Genomic DNA, 21,807 nt, shown 5'->3' with positions numbered 1-21,807 from the left:
ATCAGTGTCACAAACTCCAAAAGACCAGGGGAATAGGAGTGAGGGGTAGGCAGATTGGTAAACACAGGGGCCAGTACACAGGAAATGGACAGAAATACAGTTCTCAAGGAAACCAAAGTCAGATGCATTATTACAGCTAAGGACAAGGAAAAGCCTATGGCTTTTAAAAAACTTTTCTGCCAGTACCATACAAGTCTTACAAAGAAATGTGCGACAAGTCAACTGACTTAAAAGGACAGAGGCTACATTTTCAGATCATTTCAACTGCAAACGGTCGACCCTTTCCACTGAGCTTCAGCAGTGGAGTTAGCATAGTCCAGAAGCTCAATGTTGGATTTGCAAATACAGTTTATTTTACAGAAATTCAACATTATAAACAGCAGGCACCTCCCACCCCACCCGCCCGCCCCCCTCCCCCCGCCCTGTCCCGCTGGGTGCAGACCATGCTGTGCAGAGAGTGAGCAGTGATGCGGCCCCAAGGCTTTGGAGGGAGACTCAGGAGCAATGGAACCTGCCTGCACCATGTCCTGCCTGCCCCGCACGCGCACACGCCTGCCCGCTGCACGGGTCACCAGAGTCTGTCTGGGCCCAGCTGCACTGGACCAGTTACATGGATCCAGCCCAGTTCTCCAATTCCTTCATGTCATCCTCTTCCTCTTCCTTCTTCTTGGCTGTGTGAAGGGAGAAAAGGCTACTTAGGAGGGCTGTGACCACACTGTAACCACGATGCTCTCACACATTCTGGCTGGGCGCAGGGGCAGGGCTGATTTAGAGACATGATGTAGCACAACCCTGGCACCCAGCCTCATTCCAGGCTATCAGCAGACTGTTTTTCTGCGCCTGGAAGCTGCAACACAGAACTCCAGATAACAGGCACACGTTCCCGGCACCACCCCCTCCACCAGCATCGGGGCCGGGCAAAACAAGGATTCCACACTGACAGTCCGTAGGAACTCGCCCCAGAGCATTCAAGGATGGGGAAATCAGGAAGAACCCCAGAGGAGATCTAATCCTTGCCAGCAATCCCCCTCCACCTCAAGTGGCTTGAACCACCTCTCCACACCCACAGGTGCCCCTTAAACAGTGTTTGGACCCCCTTTGCCTGAACCCACCACCATGCTGCCGACTCAACTTGAGGGGCCATTTCTTCTGGATACATGGGAGGGTAAGGGGACTATAGCCTCGTTACACTGCCCCCCAGGCTCTCTCTCCATGCCAAGTCAAACTTCTGTGCCTTTCCTAGAAGTTTGATGTGGAATACTTCTACCCACCTAAGGTGAAATAACAGAAGAGGGAGGGGGAAGAAGGAGCAGGGAGAAAGAAATGAAAGTTTTATAGAACCGTGTCTCTAGAAGAGCCAAAGATATTTCCTTCCCACAGTGGCTGCCTCTGAGGCCCCAAGTTTTTGCAGATGTGCACAGCAGAGGATATTAGACAGGAACCAACAGCTGTCCTGGAATTAAACTCTCACCCCTTCTCCCAGTGCCTAGAACTTTCTTTTGTTTAGTGACATAGGAAAAATCATTCTGGAAGAGTGGTTCTCAGCTGGGGGTGATCCCCCCACACCCTGCAGGGGACATCTGCCAGTATCTGGACAGAGCCCACGGGTGCTGTGTAAACATCTGTAATACATAAAACAACCCCCCTCCCCCAACCCAAAGAATTACCTGGCTGTGTCAACAGTGCCGAGGTAAAGAAACCCTGTTCTACAGAGAAACTAGGAAAAGACAGGTGATGGTGTCTCCGTGGCCATCACAACAGATCTGTGATTCTCAATCCCAGGCAAACTCAGGACCCAAACTGAGGCCAACCAACCTCAAGATTACCCACTACAGGGCATTAGGGGTATGTCATGACTGGGTAAGAAGTACTCACTGGGTTTTGATGGTAAGGTTATAGAGGGAACATTTGGTAGAGGGACTGTTTCGGGTCCACTGATTTCCAGCAAATTCTTGTCTAGTTCCTCCTGTTCTAGTTCTTCTAATTCTGCCATGAGCTCGTCCTGGTAAAGGAAACAGAAGAGTGAGAGACATGTCCCTGGGAATCCTACCCCCTGCAACAGTCCCTCTTTCCTGATGACCCAGAGGACACACACCCCTTCTAGGAAGGTCAGAAGGGAGATGATCTCCAGGTCCATACTCTTACTCAAACCTTAAACATGGTTCTACTGGTGAACCTAATACCCTATCAGGCAGTTACAAAGTCTATATCCAGTGTCCTGCACTAGCTGTCAGCATTTTGAGAGAAGGGATTGCATCTTTTCATTCCTCTTTCTTTATCTCAGAACTGGGTACACTCAGTGAATGTTCAGGAATATTTGCTGAATTGAAATTAACTTGACTAGTCCATCAAATTTCAGTCTGAAAACATGAAGACCCTGGTGCTGGGAGCCAAGTCTAAGAGCCACAAGCTGTTTTTTCCAGCTACAGTGGGAATCAGCACAAAGAATTAGGTTCAGGGCAGAGGACCTGGCCTTCAGCAGACGCAGATCTAACATAGAATGAAATCTCTTCAATAGGGCCTGGTGTATTTTAAAATCCTAAGAGACTCAAGATCCCAATTGCTACAGCAGAAACTGGTAGGTGGCCGAGCTCCAGATGGATCCCTCAGGGGTCAGATATAAATGCTCTTTCCTTGGCTTCACCTTTACCTCAAATCGGAGTTGCCCAAGGGAAAATCCTGTAACCTTCTACAAGGAACGGTCACCTCAGCTGCCCCAGCTCTGAGCCCAGGGTCCCCCATGAAATGTGCAAGGTAATTACTGAAACCAGTTTTTGACCTGAAGCCTGCTGAGGGGTCCCTATGAAGGTCCCTTTACTCAACCTAAACTTCTATTCCAAAGAGTGAATGAAAGCCATTTCCCAAAATCCAGAATTAAGGAGAGTTAATACCATGATCTATTTATGTCCAAGACTCTGGAGGAATGAGAAGTGGTGATTTCCAAACCACATACACCATGCCAGAGAGACTTCAACAGCACATCAAAGGGCAGCCCGGGTGACATTTGTGAAGCTTATGCGAACTGCATGAAACCACTCACCTCATCAAACTCTTCTCCAAATCCTACAGGTTTTGAAATAGCTGTTGAAATCTCCTCTGCAAGTTCTTGCTGGTCAGCAATGTCCTGCATTAATTCATCAACTTTATCGATGTCCCTTTAAATGAAATGGACAGATGTCATACGGGACAATCAGTCTTTGTGAAGAGGGTCCATGAAGGCAGGAACAGAAACCCCACCACACACAATCCGCTTCCCACCCTATCCCCTGTAATGACCCCCTCTGAGGAATTACTCGTCTGTCTTTATATTATCTTTCTCCCCCTTTTAACATGCAGGTGTTCTTAGACACCATCTAGCCTGACACCCTCAGGAAATAAGGCTTAGCAAAGTTGGGTGCCACGTTCATGACCTCTCACGTGAGCTAGTAATAAACGTGTCAAATGAGACTACAGGACTTTAACTCCTGGGCCAATAGCTCTTCTTCAAGCTCAAGGGCAACTCTGTAACTCTGTACAGGGAGAGATAAAATCGCAGATCACAGAACATAGCTGTGCCAGTTGATAGGTCCTTCCCTTCTACTCACATGCACTTACGGCTCCTCCAGTAGGGCCCAAAAGAAAGGCAAACATGCAGAATTACTTTCTGTGCACTGTCAATCTTACAAACATACAACTAATCAGTATAATACATACACATGTATTTCAAAGCCTGCACAGCGGTTTACTGAGATGTGCCCTTCGCTAGGCATCCTGGAGAACATAGAAATGGAGCAGACGTGGACCTATCTTAGGAAGCTCAGCCCAATGAACATCTACCCTCAGGTAATACCTCACTTATTTAAAGGATACTTTTCCTGCAACCCCACATTTCCAGAGCAGAGATCAGTGAACTTTTCCTGTAAAGGACCAAATAGGAAATATCCTAGAATTTGTGGGCCAAACTGTCATGAACACTTCACCCTGCTATGTAGCACAAAAGCAGCCATTGTAGGAAATATCCTAGAATTTGTGGGCCAAACTGTCATGAACACTTCACCCTGCTATGTAGCACAAAAGCAGCCATTGATAATATGTAAATTAATAGGCACGACTGTGTATCCATAAAACTTTATTTACTAAATAGGTGGTAGGCCCACAGGCAACATTCTGCCAATCCCTGACATGGCTGAGTACCCCCAAGGAAGTAAAAAAGGACTTTAAACACTCCCCAAATATATGCTGCCAAGTCCAAGCACTACAACAAATGCACAATTTGTTCATGGGAGAGGCTGTCATTTGGAACTTAGTGTTACCCTAGCCTGTAATTACAACCGTAACAAGTTTGGTTATCTAGTTTCTTAGGCCACTGTACATGAGAAGTAGCCACATAAGGGAAGGCTCGCTGAGGTCAGAAACACTGTTTTGAAAGTTTTGTTGTTTTTTTTTTGAAGTAATCTCTACACCCAACTTAGGGCTCAAACTCACAACCCTGAGATCAAGAGTCACATGCTCTACTGACTGAGCCAGCCAGGCACCCCAAGAACATTGTTAATATGACAGCCAAAGACTGAGAGAGCCAGAAAATTCCATCAAAAGCAGATATAAGAACAGAGAGGTCCAAAGCCCTTTCAGGATCCTGACAGCATCAGGAAAAAGACATGAACACTGATTCTAATCCCAGTTCTATCCAAGCTCATCCATAACTCACGGCAAGGCACCTCCCCTCTTTGGGACACAGCTTCCCCACCTTGATAATCAGGGGCCTGGGTGAAAGGACTTTCTAAGGATCTTTCTAGCTAGAAACTCTGCTCATCACAATAACCTTGAATTACTCAGAAATACTGTTTCATTCCATGAAATCTTCTTCTTTTTTTTAAGTGATCTGAGATCAAGACCGGAGGTGAGATCAAGAGTTGGCCTTTTAACCAACTGAGCCACCCAGGCACCCTGAGATCTGTGTCTTTAGGCAATAGGGTACAAAATCCATTCTAAAAGGAGTTCCCAGAGGCGCCTGGGTGACTCAGTTGTTGGGTGTCTGCCTTCGGCTCAGGTCATGATCCCAGGGTCCTGGGATTGAGCCCCTGCATCGGGCTCCCTGCTCTGCGGGAAGCCTGTTTCTTCCCTCTCCCACTCCCCCTGCTTGTGTTCCCTCTCTTGCTGTGTCTCTCTCTGTCAAATAAATAAAATCTTTAAAAAAAAATAAAATAAATAAAAATAAATAAAAGGAGTTCCAAAAAAGAATGCAAATTAAAACAAACTCAGGTTTTGAGTGGATAAATCAAAGGGTCGCCCAAGGCCATGTCCTGGGACTGAGGCCCTGCCACACAGGTGCCCGCCCCCCACCAGTGGGTATCCACATACATGTTGTCGTGGGCAGCCTTCATGGCCTTAGCAGCATAGCCCATGTTCTTGAGCACCTCAGTGTTGGTATTGGCGTTCTCCAGGGCCTCCCGCTGAAACTCGATGGTTGACAGTGTGCCATCGATCTGCGCTAGCTGTTTCTCATACCTCTTCTTGCGCTTCAGGGCCTGGAGGGCCGCTGCATGGGGGAGAAAACAGTTTCAGAGAGCCTGACACCAGAATATCCTAGAGTTCACTTGAGTCTTCGCCCTAATTGTAATAAATGCACCTCAGTTGTTGCTTCCATTGTAACACAAGGTTAATAATGTCTTCTACACAAAGAACATATTCAATTTTCTAAGAAAACTATACAAAATTCACATACTTCCAAGTGCAGCAAAGCACACAAGCTGAAGTTCATACTGTGTAACCACACCCCCACAAATCAAAGCATGGAAAGGCACCGAGACAGAGAATGTGTTTTGAGGCCATGCTGCTTTAGGTTCAAATCCCGGCTCACAGATTTAGGTGAGCTACTTAGCTTCCCCGATAGGTTCATTGTGAGAAGTGAGAGAATATAAACACCTAGCACAACTTAAAACATAGTGGACACCAAAAAACAACACCTCTAATTATTATAAAGCAGCTTTAAAGTATCATTTTATGCCAGCTAAATTATAAAAACAATAAATAATAATGATACTAAATACTGGATAAGTTAGGGCTAAAATGCTCTCTCACACATAGCTGACAACTGTAAGTTGATATACTGATTCTGAAAAGCAACATGGCCACACACAGCAACAGGTATAATGACGTTCCTGCCCTATGACCCAGCAGTTTCCTTCTGGAAACTATTCAACAAAAGCAAAAATCCTCATGCCTAAAGATGGTTATTGTAGCATTCTCTATCATAGAGAACACAACACAACTAAAATAAAGACAGAATTCCCTGCCAGGGGCGAATCTAGAGTGCGACCATTTGGTCAAGTAAATGTCATCATCCATCTGTGCTTCCCGGCATGTTAAGGCTGTAGAGATCATCTTGTTCTTAGATCCAGTCCGGACAAGCAATTTGACCGAGGTGAATCTGTGGCACAGCAGGAGCCAAAAGCACATCTCCCTACTCACAACCCAAGGTGCCTCCCCCTTATCATCTCAACTCCCCTCTTTGCACCTAAAGATATCTTTAGTACACATCTCAGATGGGCATCAAGGCCAGAACGAATGGGCCCCTACCTTGGCCTGGATAGCCAAGTCTTAAGACTTACTAGTCTTAAGACATATATATGAACACACATATGTACCCACACACACACATGCTCCACCATGTCCCTGGGCTCCAAACCACAGCCATCTCCAGCAGGCTCTCAGGGACATGCAATCATCTTCCTTACAGGGCTGTGGTTTCTCCATATATCACATGAACAGGTCCCATGCTCCTTCTACTTATGCTTCCTATTAGCCTAGGAAAATTCTTCCAGCCAAAGGATAAAGCAGGCTAATGAGAAATTGCAAAAAATCTGAAGAACAATGAAATGTGCCTCCTTAAAAGTTGACAAGACATTCAACCTATCTCCCTTGATTCCTGTGTGAATGACCTATAACCTCGAGAAATCTAACCTGCAGTCATACCCAAGGTCCCCAAGACTCTAAACACCTTCACCTGCTAATACTAAGTCATACATGCTATGTAAGTACCTCACAAAACAGAAACTCTTTAAGGTAGAAATGACCACCCTTTTTAGCAGATGAGGAAACAGGTTCAGAGAGGTTACGTAATTCAGGTCATCAGGTGGTGCCATCAGATGGCAGAAGGGATTAAGCCAAGGGTGGAACCCCAGAGCATGGACTCTGCCATTATAAATGTTATGTCTTCCACTTAATAAAAAAGGCAGGATCCTGCCCTGGAGGGGCCATCCAGTCCAGTGAGGAGTGTCAAGGAGACTGTGGGAACACAGAAGATGGAGTGCAAATCCATGTCATTCCTTTGCTTAAAAACCCTCAACAGCTCCCTATACCCACACGACAAAGCCTCCATGGGGTTTGATATGGCCTGTAAGATCCTGCAAGGGACTGGGGTTGTCACCACAGGCTGGGTTCTGGGATACCTTTGCCACTGACTATCATGGCAGAGGGAAGATACCCTGGTATATAAGTGCTCAGGGCCTGGGGTTGCTTCCTTGTACCTTCCTTGGTGCTGTGTTGCCTTTCCACAGAAACGAACTCAGATTTTTTTTTTTTAAAGATTTTATTTATTTGACACAGAGAGAGAGAGAGCACAAGCAGGCACAGCAGCAGGCAGAGGGAGAAGCAGGTTCCCCGCTGAGCAGGGAGCCCAATGCAGGGCTCGATCCCAGGACCCCGGGATCACGACCTGAGCCGAATGCAGATGCTTAACAACTGAGCCACTCAGGCACCCCAAACTCAGACATATCCTAATCAACAAATGAGTCTCAAGTTTTTTCAGGCCAATGTCCCACAGATGCCTCTTTCCCAGGTCCACCTCAGCCATCCCCACCACCCATGGCATAGCCCAGCTCATAAAAACTTGTCTGCCATGTTCATGAGTAAAGTGAACAAGGTGTCTGGCTGCCTACTGTGTGGTAAGCAAGCTGTGGCAGTCCCATCCACCTTCTCATTTAATCTTCCTTACCCAGTCATGGGGCAGAGATCCCAGATCTATTACTAACAAAGAGACTGGGGATCGGAAAGGTGAAGTGGCCCATCCAAGTCATACTGCTGTTATGTGGAGAGAGGAGGGCTCAAGCACTGGTCAGTTTAAACCCTCAGGTCTCTGCTCTTCCCACACAGGCTCAGAATGATGGAAGTGACACTGGAACAGTTCTCAAGAATGAACAAGGAGATGACACACCAGCCCTGCTTTTCAGTGTCCTGAGTGTAGCAGGAGCCTTGATTTTACATAGTCAGCTACATTCTGATTTTTGTCTTTTTCTTCAAATTTTGTTCTTGGTTTGTTTGTTTGTTTTTTCCCCCAAACCCTTGCGTAGAGGGCTGACTTTCAATAAATCACAGAGAGGGAGCTGCTCTGCTTTGTATGAAACCCCAACCCAGAAGCAGGGTGTTCATGAATGGTTTAGCACCAGTTTCCCCATATATTCTGATTTTTTTTTAAGAGGTTATTTATTTATTTGACAGAGACACAACCAGAGAGGGAACACAAGCCAGGGGGGAGTGGGAGAGGGAGAAGCAGGCTCCCTGCTCCGCAGGGAGCCTGATGCGGGGCTCGATCCCAGGACCCTGAGATCATGACCCGAACCGAAGGCAGACGCTTAACGACTGAGCCACCCAGGCGCCCCTACATTCTGATTTTTAAAACCAAATTTATTCTTTCCCTATTAACATATTAGATTTAGAACTGCTTTAATTTTTTTCTCTAAGACATTTTTTTTAAGGAATCATATCCTTTTTTTTTTTAAGATTTATTTTTGAGAGAGAGCATGTGCATGTGCGCAAGCACACAAGTGGGGGGGAGGGGCAGAGGGAGAAGCAGAGTCCCCACTGAGCAGGGGCTCGACCCAGGTGCCCTCCCTACATTTTCAACTGACAGTGACTCCTTGTATGCCAATCTTACATTTCTCTGACCTCCACATTACTTCTAAAATTCTCCAAGCAGGGGCGCCTGGGTGGCTCAGTCGTTAAGCATCTGCCTTCGGCTCAGGTCATGATCCCAGGGTCCTGGGATCATGCCCGCATCCGGCCCCCTGCTCGGGGGGAAGCCTGCTTCTCCCTCTCCCACTCCCCCTGCTTGTGTTCCTGCTCATGCTCGCTCTCTCTGTGTCAAATAAATAAATAAAATCTTTTAAAAAAATAAATAAAAATAAAATTCCCCAAGCAATAAATGATCTGGAAGCAAATACCCAAACATATTAGAAGGAAGCAAGTCCCCCCATGAATGAAATGTTTATATTATTCACGTTTACAAGACCAATATCCAGCACAATGGCTGGTACACAATAAGTACTTCATATATATTAAACTGAATCTCTAATTTCATCTGTATTTTAAGTTTTTCATGTATTTTATGCAGGGTTCCTCATGTGTGGTACACCCATATTTTATCTCCTGTGTCCCTCTGACTCAAAGGAGAAATGATAATGTCTCACTGAAACACTAGCTAAAACAATCATTTGATAGGATTCTTTCCCTGCATCCCTCCTGGCCCATAAAACAGCAACTTTTGTAAGCACTTGCCCTTCCCTCCATCCTCATTGTAAGGTGTGCTCTTGGAGAGGAAGAAAATGGCCTGAGCAAAGAGCCTGGCCCTCTAGGACTTCCCCCCCTGCCTGCAGGGTTCACACAGTCTTCCTCTCCATGTAGTTAACTCTCCAGGATGGTACCTGGCAGGGACAGCTGATTTATTTACCCCAATCTAACTCCTGTGTGTATTTCTCAACTAGTTAAGAACTCCAAAGAGAAAGTGTACACTATTCATTTTCTCCCTTCATATGTGGTTCATGAGTGATCTTTTTTTTTCCAAAAAAGATTTATTTATTTATTTTAGCGGGGGAGGGGCAAAGGGCAAGGGAGAGAAAGTCTCAAGCAGACTCCTCAATGGAGCGTGGGGTCCAAAGCAGGGCTTGATCTCATGACCCAGAGATCAGGATCTGAGCTGAAACCAAGAGTCGGCACTTAACTGACTGTGCCATCCAGGCGCCCCTAATGTAATATTGAAATTAGGGGGCGCCTGGGTGGCTCAGTGGTTAAGCATTTGACTCTTGGTTTTGGCTCAGGTCGTGATCTCAGGGTTGTGGGATTGAGTCCTGTGTCAGGCTCTGCGCTGAGTGTGGAGCCTGCTTGGGATTCTCTCTCTCCCTCTGCCTCTGCCCCTCCTCCTGCTTGTGCGATCTCTCTCTCGAAATAAATAAAATCTTAAAAAAAAAAAAAAAAGAAATTAGACATGAGATCACCATCTGGGCTATAAGAGTATGTGTAAACTTAAATATTCATAGTACCTGAACCACTCTATACTTTAGAAACGTGTGGCAGAGTGGTAAAGTATAACTTAGGGCAAACTAAAGGAGTAAAATGCCTCTCTTCCTGCATACTGTTACACTTAAAGTAAAATATCCATCCCAACCCTATTTCTGACCACAGGAATCTACTTCTTTTTTTTTTAAAGATTTTATTTATTTATTTATTTGACAGAGAGAGGCAGTGAGAGCAGGAACACAAGCAGGGGGAGTGGGAGAGAGAGAAGCAGGCTTCCCGCTGAGCAGGGAGCCCAATGTGGGACTCGATCCCAGGACCCTGGGATCATGACCTGAGCCGAAAGCAGACGCTTAACAACTGAGCCACCCAGGCGCCCAGGAATCTACTTCTATATGTAGCCAAAGTTTAAAGGGCTGAGCCCAATGTTTTCCATAAACATATGCTGGCTCTTAGTGTCTTGCCTTATACATCTCCAAATTCCAGATGGTTGCGTTTAAAAAAACAAGTACTGGGTTCTTATTATAAGAAAAAAAGTGTAACTGTGTGAGGTGATAGATGTTAACTAAACTTATCATGGTAATCATTTCACAATACATACATACATCAAATCATTACACTGTATAGTAAAACTAATACAATGTTATGTCAATTATATCTCAATAAAACTGGGGGGAAATGAAAAAAATAAAAACAAGTACTGGGTTACAAGGAGTTCATCTAAACCAAATATTCAAAGAGGTATCCAAAGAAATCCCTTTCCTGTCAAAGAACATCAGTGTCATTCATAAACACAGTGGCTTTAACAGTTGAAATCTAACTCAGGCCAACAGAAGTTAGAGAGTTTGCTTTTAGATGGAAAAAAATAGTCCTTGGAATCTCCATATTTAATTATGCCTCTGCCGGTTCCAAGAGAGTAATTACAGCAGCAATTACAGAATCTAATAACCAGCTTTATTGGCTCTGAAAGCTGATGCAAAAACAACTCCAACCATGTTGAAATAAACATTGGTCTCCAGACAGTTGCTTCATTAGACACTCTAAATAGCTATTTGGAGGAAAAATACAAAAGAGATAACCTATGAAACAGAGACACCAGTTGAAAAGACATTCACCCAAGACTAGAAACTCCTTCTGCAAGGAACCCGTTAGTGACTATACAGAAACCATTTTCAGAGAACACATCAGTTCAATACAACTAGATAGGATGCTCCTTTCTCTCAGGCAAAGGCACACTTGACTTCTCTTTGAAGAGCTGCTGAGGGGCAAGTCTGCCTGCCCTGGTCTGGGGGCATTCAGTATAGGAGCCACGAACCCAGGGCATCTCAACAGATGCTAAAAAGTCGTAACTGTACACTCATGACTAGTACAGAGAGATTTCGGCACTGGTGGGAAGGAGCGCCCAGTAACATCCTCTCACTGAATGAATGAATGATGGTGTCCTTTCAAAGACCCAAGATTCTACATCTGAGTTCATCTAGCAGAAGATACAAGGACGAGGAGGGAAGGAGGAGAGTGCCGTTCCTTTTCCAATCTCAGCACACAGCAAACACAAACACAATCCAGAGGACACTTACACACAAATGCAGCACTAAGTGGGAATTCTGAAGAACCAGCAGGCTGGTCATGGCGGAGACTACTGGCAGGCATGCAGCCGAGTGAAGCTGAGGGAGCCCTGCTTTGCCTGCATCTAGCAATCATTCAGGCGTTCCTGCTCATCACGCCCATGAGTAATTAGATATTCAGGGTACCCTCACAGCCAGGAGAACCACATCTGGCCTTCAAGCCACTAGTCACTGTGCTGGGGTCACCTGTCATCTGTCCCATGAATGTGGGCAAGAAAAGACCCAAAATCAAAACAACCAAGTTAATCACCAATGTCAAAGAAAGCCATTGTCCTACAGGGACGGTTATTAGTAAGCATCCCTGCGTGACATGGCATCAAATGTCCTGCCAGACCCTAACTAAATGAGTTACAATTTTGGCATCAAAGGGGGAGGGGTGCACACTTGAAGTGTTCTCAGAGAACCTGAAGTCCGACCTGTCTCATTAGGTGACTGAGGAAAAATGATGCCCAGAAAGGTGACACATCACATAGGGAGTTAGAGAAAGAATCAGTACTAGAACCCAGGTCTACAGCCAGGGCTCCTTCCACCACCTCAACTCTCTTATCTCCAAATTAAGTTGCTACAAATAAATCAGCAGTTCCCCCACCATAAGGAAAATAGTCTCTTAATGCTCTTTCATTCAATTTCCAAACTCTGCCCTTTGCAAAACCCATTTAAAAGCTCATGCTGACACATGAAAGAACCAGAAAGCTACCAATATTCTCTCCGAAGTCCCCAGTTAGAAGAAAAAGAAAAAAGAATGGAAAAAAGGTCCAACATCTGCCTGGTTCTAGAATACTTTCCCTAAATGGGTACTGTTGATCCTGTCCACAGTTTCAGAAGATGGGGTCGGGGCTGGGCTCTCATTTCTCTACCCTGTAGAGAAGTGGCACGGGGCGCCTGGGTGGTTCAGTTAGCTAAGCGTCCGACTCTTGGTTTCAGCTCAGGTCCTGATCTCAGGGTGGTGGGATTGAGTCCTTAGTCAGGCTCTGTACTCAGTGTGGAGTCTGCCTGAGATTCTCTCTCCTCCTCTGTTCCTCACGCTCATGCTCTCTCTCTCTCTAAAATAGATAAATAAACCTTAAAAAAAAAAAGTGGCAGGAATAGCATGGGATCTACAGGAGCTACAGAAAGGTCTCAGAAACCCAAATATGCCTTTAAGCCCAGACAGAGGCTGTTTTGTGTCCATCCTCACTCTGTATCCTGAGGCTCACCTGCAGAAAAGAGGGCCTCATCCTGCAAAAGCCCCGGAACGCTGTATTTATGCCCACGCAGCTGAAGAGTGCAGGCGAGAGGTGCAGACAGCATTTTTCAGAGCAGCCTCCTTCTCTGTGATGTATCTCCCTGTTCCCCTAATTTGCTCTCCGTGGCCTGGAGCTAATGTGCTCCATTTAGAGATGGCAAAATAAGTACTTGTGTATGACCAGGCAAGTAGAGTCTGAAACCCTGCTGACTTCATCAGCAAACACACAGGGAGTACAGTACTCACTGCAAGGAAAAATTCTAGAGAGAAAGAAAGAAGCCCTTTATCTGTTTAATGGGGACAAATATGAAAGAAATAAGCCTCCCAATTAACAATCTAACATTATATATCATTTATTTATTTTTTTAAAGATTTTATTTATTTATTTGAGAGAGAGAGAGAATGAGAGCGAGAACACGAGAGGGGGGAGGGTCAGAGGGAGAAGCAGACTCCCCGCTGAGCAGGGAGCCCGATGTGGGGCTCGATCCTGGGACTCCAGGATCATGACCTGAGCCGAAGGCAGTCGCTTAACCAACTGAGCCACCCAGGCGCCCCTAACATTATATATCATTTAAACAACATTTAAATGTCCCAATCATTTAAACAACACATAGAAAGTACGTTCTGCAGAGGTCAGATAAAGTCATGATAAGACACCTTCGAACAACCTTAGGAAATGCTGGGTCATGCCAAGTTAACACGGTCATTTAGGGAGTCCAGCTGTTCAGCTGTGAGTTTCAGTTCCACTATCAAGTAAACCCTGAGAAATTACTGAACCTCACTAATTCTCAGATACTAATACTCATCTCATAGAGTTATTGTGAGGATTAAAATGACATACGTATGTGAAGCACCTGGCACAGGGCCAGAAAGGTCAAGTGCTCAGTAAATATTGGTCACTGGTCTTATTATTAACTACAGGGCTTCTCAGAGCCTGTTTTAATAGAAAGAGAACCACTACCATTACCACCACCATGCCCTCCTCCCCAAAAAGACAGCTTGGGAAAAAAGCAATTTAAAACCACCTTGATTACTCAGCCAACATAAGCTTCATCATCCTTTGTCTCGGCTGATGCATACCAGCACTGGAGCAGAGAGAAAAGAACATGGAGCTTGGTGTCAGAATCCTGGCTCTGCCACTAGCCTGGGGTAAGTTATTTCACCTCTTCATCAAATGGGAACATGGGAGTGATAGTGCTACCCCAAAGATGAATGAGAAGGATAATCTCTCTGAAAATACTCAATAAATGTGAGCTTTCTCTCCATCTTGCCCACTTCTTTAACCTGCCTCTCTCTCCTTGCCTGTGTCTGATATTCTCCCTGGGGATCTCTGTATCTTCTTTTCCCTGTGCTGTTCCTCCCCCTAGCCCCCAGCCCCCTAGCCCTCTAGCCCCCTAGCCCAATGTGTCTCTCCCAGAAATAGTATACAGCTGTGGCACAGTGGAGAAAAATATAATATAGAACAGCAGCTAACATAAGGAGTTTCTTGGGTAGCAGGCACCACGACTGGTGCTTTACATGTTCATTGGATCCTCCCAATAACCCTATAAAGTAAGTACTGTTATTGCCCCCATTAATAGATATAAAAATAGAGGCTCAAAGAGTTTATCACTTGCCCAAGTCATATGGTTAGACAGTAGGAGGCCTGGGATCAGTGCCAAGCTGCCTATCTGCAAAGGGCGTATTCTTACTCCATGGAGGAACATCTACCCTGTACTGAGCAGGCAGCTGGCCCACTTTTGCCTGAGCCTGGGGATCTGAGAGCCTCTTGTGCCTTCCCCACCCTCCACAAGCTAGCTAGCAGTCTGGCACCAAGGGCATCCATAGGCAGCTCAGTCTGCCCAGAAACACCTGACTAACTGGTAATCCATGAGGGTAGGCAGTAAAAGCCTTTGGCTGAAAACAAATTTTTTTTCCAGTGGATTTTAAATTGGTTAAAAGTATATGTGATAAAATCCAACCATTTTATTAGCTCCTCTAATGGGGCTCGATCTCATCACCCTGGGATCATGACCTGAGCCAAAGGCAGACGCTCAATGACTGAGCCACCCAGGTGCCCCTCTTTCCACTACTCTTGGGGAGACTTGTGTCTAGACAGAAACTGAAACATGGGTCCTGTGATCCTCGATCTAGCTTCTTGATCTAAATCTGTCATGATCAAATTATGTCCTCTATTACTTACATGTAATGTAGGTTGACAATTCTACATAGTTGGGGAGACTATAATGAGTTGTTTTCTGTTTTAAAGGATATCTTCTTCCCTCATGCCTGCCCTGTATCTTCCCTAGGTCTTGAGCTCCTCAAGAGTGGAATCTACATCTCTGTGCCCCTAATACTAGCACTGACACAAGGAAAAGAGATGGGGGTACTCCATAATGCCCAACTTTGCCCTATCATTTCTTCTGTGAGGCCAGTGGGCTCTGCCCTCTGTCCTCTCACCCCATAATGTCCTCTAGATCTTTTCCCAAGACCTAAATAACCTTCCCTCTGTATTATAGAACTATTATAGGGACTACAGCTACAAGAACTTGGTAAAGGTTCTCAAATTTCTGTCACTTGCCTACTTTTTTTTTCCTGTATTAACTCCTGTCGGGATGCCTAGAACTCTATTTTTTATTTTTTTAAGTAATCTCTACACCCAACATGGGGCTCACAACCCAAGATCAAGAGTCACATGCTTTACTGACTGAGCTAGCCAGACATCCCACGATGCCTAGAGCTTTAAAACCAGAGTCCAGGGGCTTGTTTAAGTGACAGTGAGCCCAGGGCCTTCCCTTGTGACTACATCTGAGAGAAAGTAGCACAGACCCAGAGTAAGCAGCAAATTGTTCCATCCAGACTGGGCCAGTGGGAGTGGCCCAGGCCATAAGGAAGAGAAAATGGCCAAGCGAAGTCAGGCCCACCCAGGGGAACAGTGCAAAGCCTGTGTGGCTGCTTCCTCTTGTTCCTAAAAGGGCAGCTGATGGCTTTCCAGGGCTCTGCTGCAGCTGGGTTCAATTTGGGCAGGATGAAGAGGTGTTTCACTTCCCAGATACAGCAGGCAGCCAGGGAGTAGCTCTTGTGACAAGGGTAACTCAGGGCCAGATGGGGGAACTAGGATCCCAGGAAGGAAGGTCATCTGCCTTTAGTTATTGAGGGCCACAGTCAGACAGCCTGTGCTTTGGGCCAAGGTTCAGAAGAATCTCATTTAAATAGCTATCAGAAACTAAAACTGAGCACCCATGCAACCCAAAGATATGTCTTAGTTGTTCCATGTCTTAATACATAAATTTGAATGTTACATATTTCACACAAAAAAATCCAGATTTTTGGCTTCCTTTTGATAATGCAAATTTTCTGGCAATAATCCAATGGAACTAAGTAGCAGCCATCCTTTTAGAAGGAGCACATAGTCTCTAGTTCACCTCAGTGCCCACCACTGCCCACTCTTATAAACATGGCCATGTTACTCATTTACATGTCCTGACCACTCTGTAACACTAGACATTAATCTTAGATCTGGAGGAAACTGTTAGGAATTATCTGGGACAACCCCTTGCCTTCAGGCAATTAAGGTTATTCCCAATTTAAAGACAAGTAACCAAAGGTTCAACAACTTGCTCAAGGTTACAAAGTTAGAGGTAATGGCCAAGGAGGAACCCAAGCCAGGTGCCCTGTGTCCTGGGACAGTGCTCGTTCCACTACTTTTTTTCTTTTAAGATTTTATTTATTTATTTGACAGAGAGAGAAACAGCGAGAGAGGGAACAGAAGCAGGGGGAGTGGGAGAGGGAGAAGCAGGCCCCCCGCGGAGCAGGGAGCCCGATGTGGGGCTCGATCCCATCACCCTGGGATCATGACCTGAGCCAAAGGCAGACACTCAATGACTGAGCCACCCAGGTGCCCCTCTTTCCACTACTCTTGGGGAGACTTGTGTCTAGACAGAAACTGAAACATGGGTCCTGTGATCCTCGATCTAGCTTCTTGATCTAAATCTGTCATGATCAAATTATGTCACTGAGTAAGTCCCTCTTAGGGCTCAGACTCCTCATCAAGGGCACAGGAAGGGTGGATTAGATGCTCCCTCTAAGGTGTTCCTCCAGGTCTAATAATATATGAACCTGTATAGTTCTGAAATTTCCAGTAACTGATTAAAACACAAAAGGCTTTTTCTGACTGACCCTGTGTGATCTTGAAAATGTAATTAACAGCAATACACTCCATTTCCTGAGTATTTCACATAATCAAGTTTTTCCTGTCCAATAAAATTAGCAGTATCTCTTTTAACTGGTTTCACAAATTGTGTTAGAAAAATCATAGACTACTTCTAGCCTCTGCACTCAGCTGCTCCAGCTGGGTGGAGGAAGTCAGCACTCATGCTCAGCACTAGCCACAGATGTCATTCATATATGTCATTCAGGGAGAAGAGCTAATTACAGTTAGAATGTAAAGCTAGATGCCCTCACTCTCCATTTCCCTGTAAGTTCTGGCACCGGTGACCTCCTCTCTCTGAAATGCCTCTCTCCTGTTAGTTTTAGAAGATACCCTAGAATCTGGCTCCCTGGCTCCCACAATCATTTCTTCTTGGGTTTTTCTAGATCCTTTCTCTCTTCTTCTCAATTCCAAGTGGTTGGATGGAGCTCAGCCTTGATCCTGTGTTCTTTTCACACATACCAACCTGAGTTAACACACCTGTTTAGAGTCTTGTATTTTATTCCTTCATTTAATCCTTACAATAAGGAATTAGTCTTATTAGTCCATTTATAGATGAGGAGATTTGAGGCTGGAGAGATTATGTAACTTACTAACCTCTCAAAGCTTGTGAATAACTGGCAGAGTCAGGATCCAAATCCACATTCCTCCTGCTTCTAGCCAAGATAAAATGGTAGGGACTGAACTTACCCTCCTACCTAAGAAAAATGAAACAATGATTTGCAAGACACTAGACATCAGGTACAAAAAGGTCAGTGATCCCTGAGAAATGGGAAATAAACTAGGTGACAACTGCCCTAGTTTATTGCTTTGAGAGTTTCCTAGGCCTCAGTTCAGGGAGAGAAAACCCAGGCAGAGCCTGGCGGGCTTCCCTAGTTGACAAGATACAGCTGAGAGTCTAGAGAGACCAAAGAGGCTAGAGTTCACAGGAGAAAGAGTACCAGAAAGGACAAAGCTGGAGGAGGTGACGGGGAGGGAGAGAGAAAGAGAACACACAACACAAACTCCTGGAGATCTGCAGTCCCCTCGAGTATCCAGCAAAATACTCATCAGTACAAGTGTGAAGAAGCTATCCGAGGCCAAGGAAAGAACCTCTCAAAAGGATTAGAGAGAACAGTACCAGGCGCTCACATGGGGCTGGTTATAGTACCTGCTCCTCAGTCATACTGAAAAACCTCATAATTCATGGGGCTTTAGGTGGAGTATTCAGAAGGGTCTTGTCTCGATGGTAGGGAATAAATAGCCCTGCTTTGGGCCCACCTAACAAATTTTAAAAGCAGGACCCAAAAACACAAATTGTTACCAACAAAATTAACTAATGCCAAACAAAGCTTAAGAATATAGGAATACAGGGGCACCTGGGTGGCTTAGTTGGTTGGGCATCTGCCTTTGGCTCGGGTCATGATCCCAGGGTCCTGGGATTGAGCCCCACATGGGGCTCCCTGCTTGTGGGGAGCCTGCTTCTCCCTCTCCTCCCTGCTTGTACTCTCTCTTGCTATCTCTGTCACTATCTGTCTCTCTCTCTCTCAAATAAATAAATCTTTAAAAAAAAAAAACCAGTCGTTAAAAAAAAAGAATATAGGAATATAAAAATATCTAATACCCAATAAGGTAAAATTTGTATATGACATCCGACATCCGATCAATCAGGCAGAAGGAAAATGATACCAGATGAAAATACAGCTCTACACAGAGGTATGAGGAGCACCAGAAAGGATAAATACATGGATAAACATGTAAGGCTTTTTAATTATTTAAATCTCTTTAAACAACAACAACAAAAAATAATAGTGTAGTTTATTTTATTAGTTATGTTTATAACATATGCAAAAGTAAAACATGACAACAACAGCACATGAGCCATGGGAGAAGGGAGAGTGTACTACTGTAAGGTTCAGATACTATATGTGAGGTGACAATATCACTTGAAAGTAGAATACATTAAGCTAAAGATGTATATTATAAGCTCTACAGTATTAAAAATAACAAAGAATTATAGCTAATAAGCCAACAAAAAAGATAAACGGAATCATAAAAACACTTAATCCAAAATAAGGCAGAAAAAAAGAAAAAAATGGGAGCAAAGAACAGATGAGACAAATTAAAAAAAGAGCAAGATGACAGATTTATATTTAGCCATATCAATAATCACATAAAATCTAACTTTCTAAATGCCTCAATTAAAAGGCAGAAGGGGACACCTGGGTGGCTCAGTTGGTTAAGCATCTGCCTCCGGCTCAGGTCATGATCCCAGAGTCCTGGGACTGAGTCCTGCACTGGGCTCCTTGCTCAGCGGGGAGCCTGCTTCTCCCTCTGCCTGCCGCTCCCCCTGCTTGTGCTCTCTCTGACAAATAATAAAATCTTTGGGGGAAAAAAAAAAGGCAGAAGTTATTGGGGCACCTGCGTGGCTCAGTTGGTTGTGTCCGACTCCTGATTTTGGCTCAGGTCATGATCTCAGGGTCCTGGGTTCGAGACCCACAAAGGGCTCCATGCTCAGCGGGGAGTCTGCTTGAGGATTCTCTCTCTCCCTCGCCCTCGGCCCCTCCCCCTGCTCATGTTCTCTCCCTCCTTCTCTCTCTCTAATAAATAAATCCTCTAATAAACTAAAAATAATAAAAGGCAGATGTTAATTGATTGGATTAAAAATCCAACTAGATGCTGTCCACAAAAAACGCACTTCAAACATAAAGACAAGTTAAAAGTAAAAGGATGGAAAAAAGATATACCAAGGTTACACTACTCAAAAGAAAGCTGGAATGGCTATATTAATTAATAAACCAAAATAGATTTCAGAGCAAAGAATTACCAGAGACAAAGATCATCTCATAATCATACAGAGTTCCGTATATCAGGATATAACAATCAGAAACATGTACAAACCTAATAACAGAATTTTAAAATATACAAAGCAAAAATGGATAGAACTGCAAGGAGAAACAGGTAAATCCACAATTACAGTCAGATTTCAATACCCTTCTTTGACAACTGATAGAGCAGACAGAAAATCAATAAGGATACAGAAGTCTCATGCATTGACTGATGAATGGATAAAGAAGATGTGGTGTATATATACACAATGGAGTATTACTCAGCCATCAAAAAGAATGAAATCTTGCCATTTGCAACAACATGGATGGAATTAGAGTGTATTATGCTAAGCGAAGTCAGTCAGTCAGAGAAAGACAAGTATCATATGATTTCACGCATATGTGGAATTTAAGAAACAAAACAGATGAACATAGGGGAAGGGAAGGAAAAACAAAATAAGATAAAAACAGAAAGGCAGACAAACCACAACAGACTCTAACTATAGAGAACAAACTGAGGGTTGCTGGAGGTGGGGGAGAGTAGGGGGATGAGCTAAATGGGATGGGCATTAAGGAGGGCACTTGTTGGGGATGAGCACTGGGTGTTATATGTAAGTGATGAATCACTAAATTCTACTCCTGAAACCAATACTACATTATATGTTAACCAACTTGAATTTAAATAAAAAAGATAATAATAAAATAAAAATTAAAAAAAAAAAGGATACAGAAGTCCTGAATAGCTCAAAATCAATAAACTTGAGGGCGCCTGGGTGGCTCAGTTGGTTAAGCGACTGCCTTTGGCTCAGGTCATGATCCTGGAGTCCCGGGATCGAGTCCCGCATCGGGCTCCCTGCTCAGCAGGGAGTCTGCTTCTCCCTCTGACCCTCCCCCCTCTCATGTGCTCTCTCTCTCATTCTCGCTCTCTCAAATAAATAAAATCTTTAAAAAAAAAAATCAATAAACTTGACCCAACTGACATCTGTAGAAGACTTCACCACCACCAGCAGAATACTCCTTCTGTTCATGTGTACATAGAACAGTTACCAATACAGACCACATTCTAGGCCATAATACAAATCTCAATAAATTTAAAAGGACTCAAGTCATACAAAGTATGCTCTCTAACCACAATAAAACTAAATTAGAAATCATAAACAGAAGATCTCTGGAAAACTCCCCAAATATTTGGAAACTAACATACTGCTAAATAACCCATAGGTCAAAAAGAAATAAAATGAGAAATTAGAAGTTTTGTTTTTTAGAGAGAGTTGAGCAGGAGGGCAGAGGGAGAGAGAGAGAATCTTAAGCAGGCTCCACACTCAGCGCAGAGCCTGCCCTGGGGCTGGATCTCACAACCCTGAGATCATGATCTGAGTTGAAACCAAGAGTCAGATGCTTAACCAACTGAGCCATCCAGGCGCCCCAATTAGAAAGTATTTTGAACTGAATGAAAATGAAAAATAACATATCAAGATTTGTGGGACACCACTAAAGCAGTACTTAGGGGAAATTTTACAGCACTAAATGTTTATATTAGAAAAGAAGAAAGACCTCAAATCAGTGACCTCAACTTCTACCTTAAGAAACCAGAAAAAGAGGGGTGCCTGGGTGACTAGTCAGTTAAGTCGCTGACTTTTTTTTTAAGATTTTATTTTTATTTATTTGAGAGAGAGAGACAGCGCACGCAAG

The 21,807-nt window shown here is 44.4% G+C and overlaps 1 protein-coding gene across 1 annotated transcript in view; it reads right to left on the bottom strand.

Annotated features, from left to right (window-relative positions):
* Positions 1-418: 418 nt before the first annotated feature.
* CHMP4B (charged multivesicular body protein 4B) overlaps positions 419-21,807 on the bottom strand; it is a 51,200-nt gene continuing 29,811 nt past the window's right edge. The window contains exons 2-5 of the mRNA XM_028118548.2: positions 5,341-5,518; positions 3,041-3,155; positions 1,876-2,002; positions 419-671 (exon numbers count right to left, since the gene is read on the bottom strand). Coding sequence (XP_027974349.1) covers positions 607-671; positions 1,876-2,002; positions 3,041-3,155; positions 5,341-5,518 — 485 coding nt within the window. The 3' untranslated portion in view covers positions 419-606. The remainder of the gene's footprint in view (positions 672-1,875; positions 2,003-3,040; positions 3,156-5,340; positions 5,519-21,807) is intronic.

The sequence above is a fragment of the Eumetopias jubatus genome, unplaced genomic scaffold (genome assembly GCF_037043125.1).
Source record: "Eumetopias jubatus isolate StellerSeaLion01/CBP00866 unplaced genomic scaffold, mEumJub1_p1.0 scaffold_9, whole genome shotgun sequence".
Classification (NCBI taxonomy): Eukaryota; Metazoa; Chordata; class Mammalia; order Carnivora; family Otariidae; genus Eumetopias; species Eumetopias jubatus.
The sequence above is the reverse complement of the archived record's forward strand: the minus strand, read 5'-3'. Positions and strand labels throughout refer to the sequence as shown.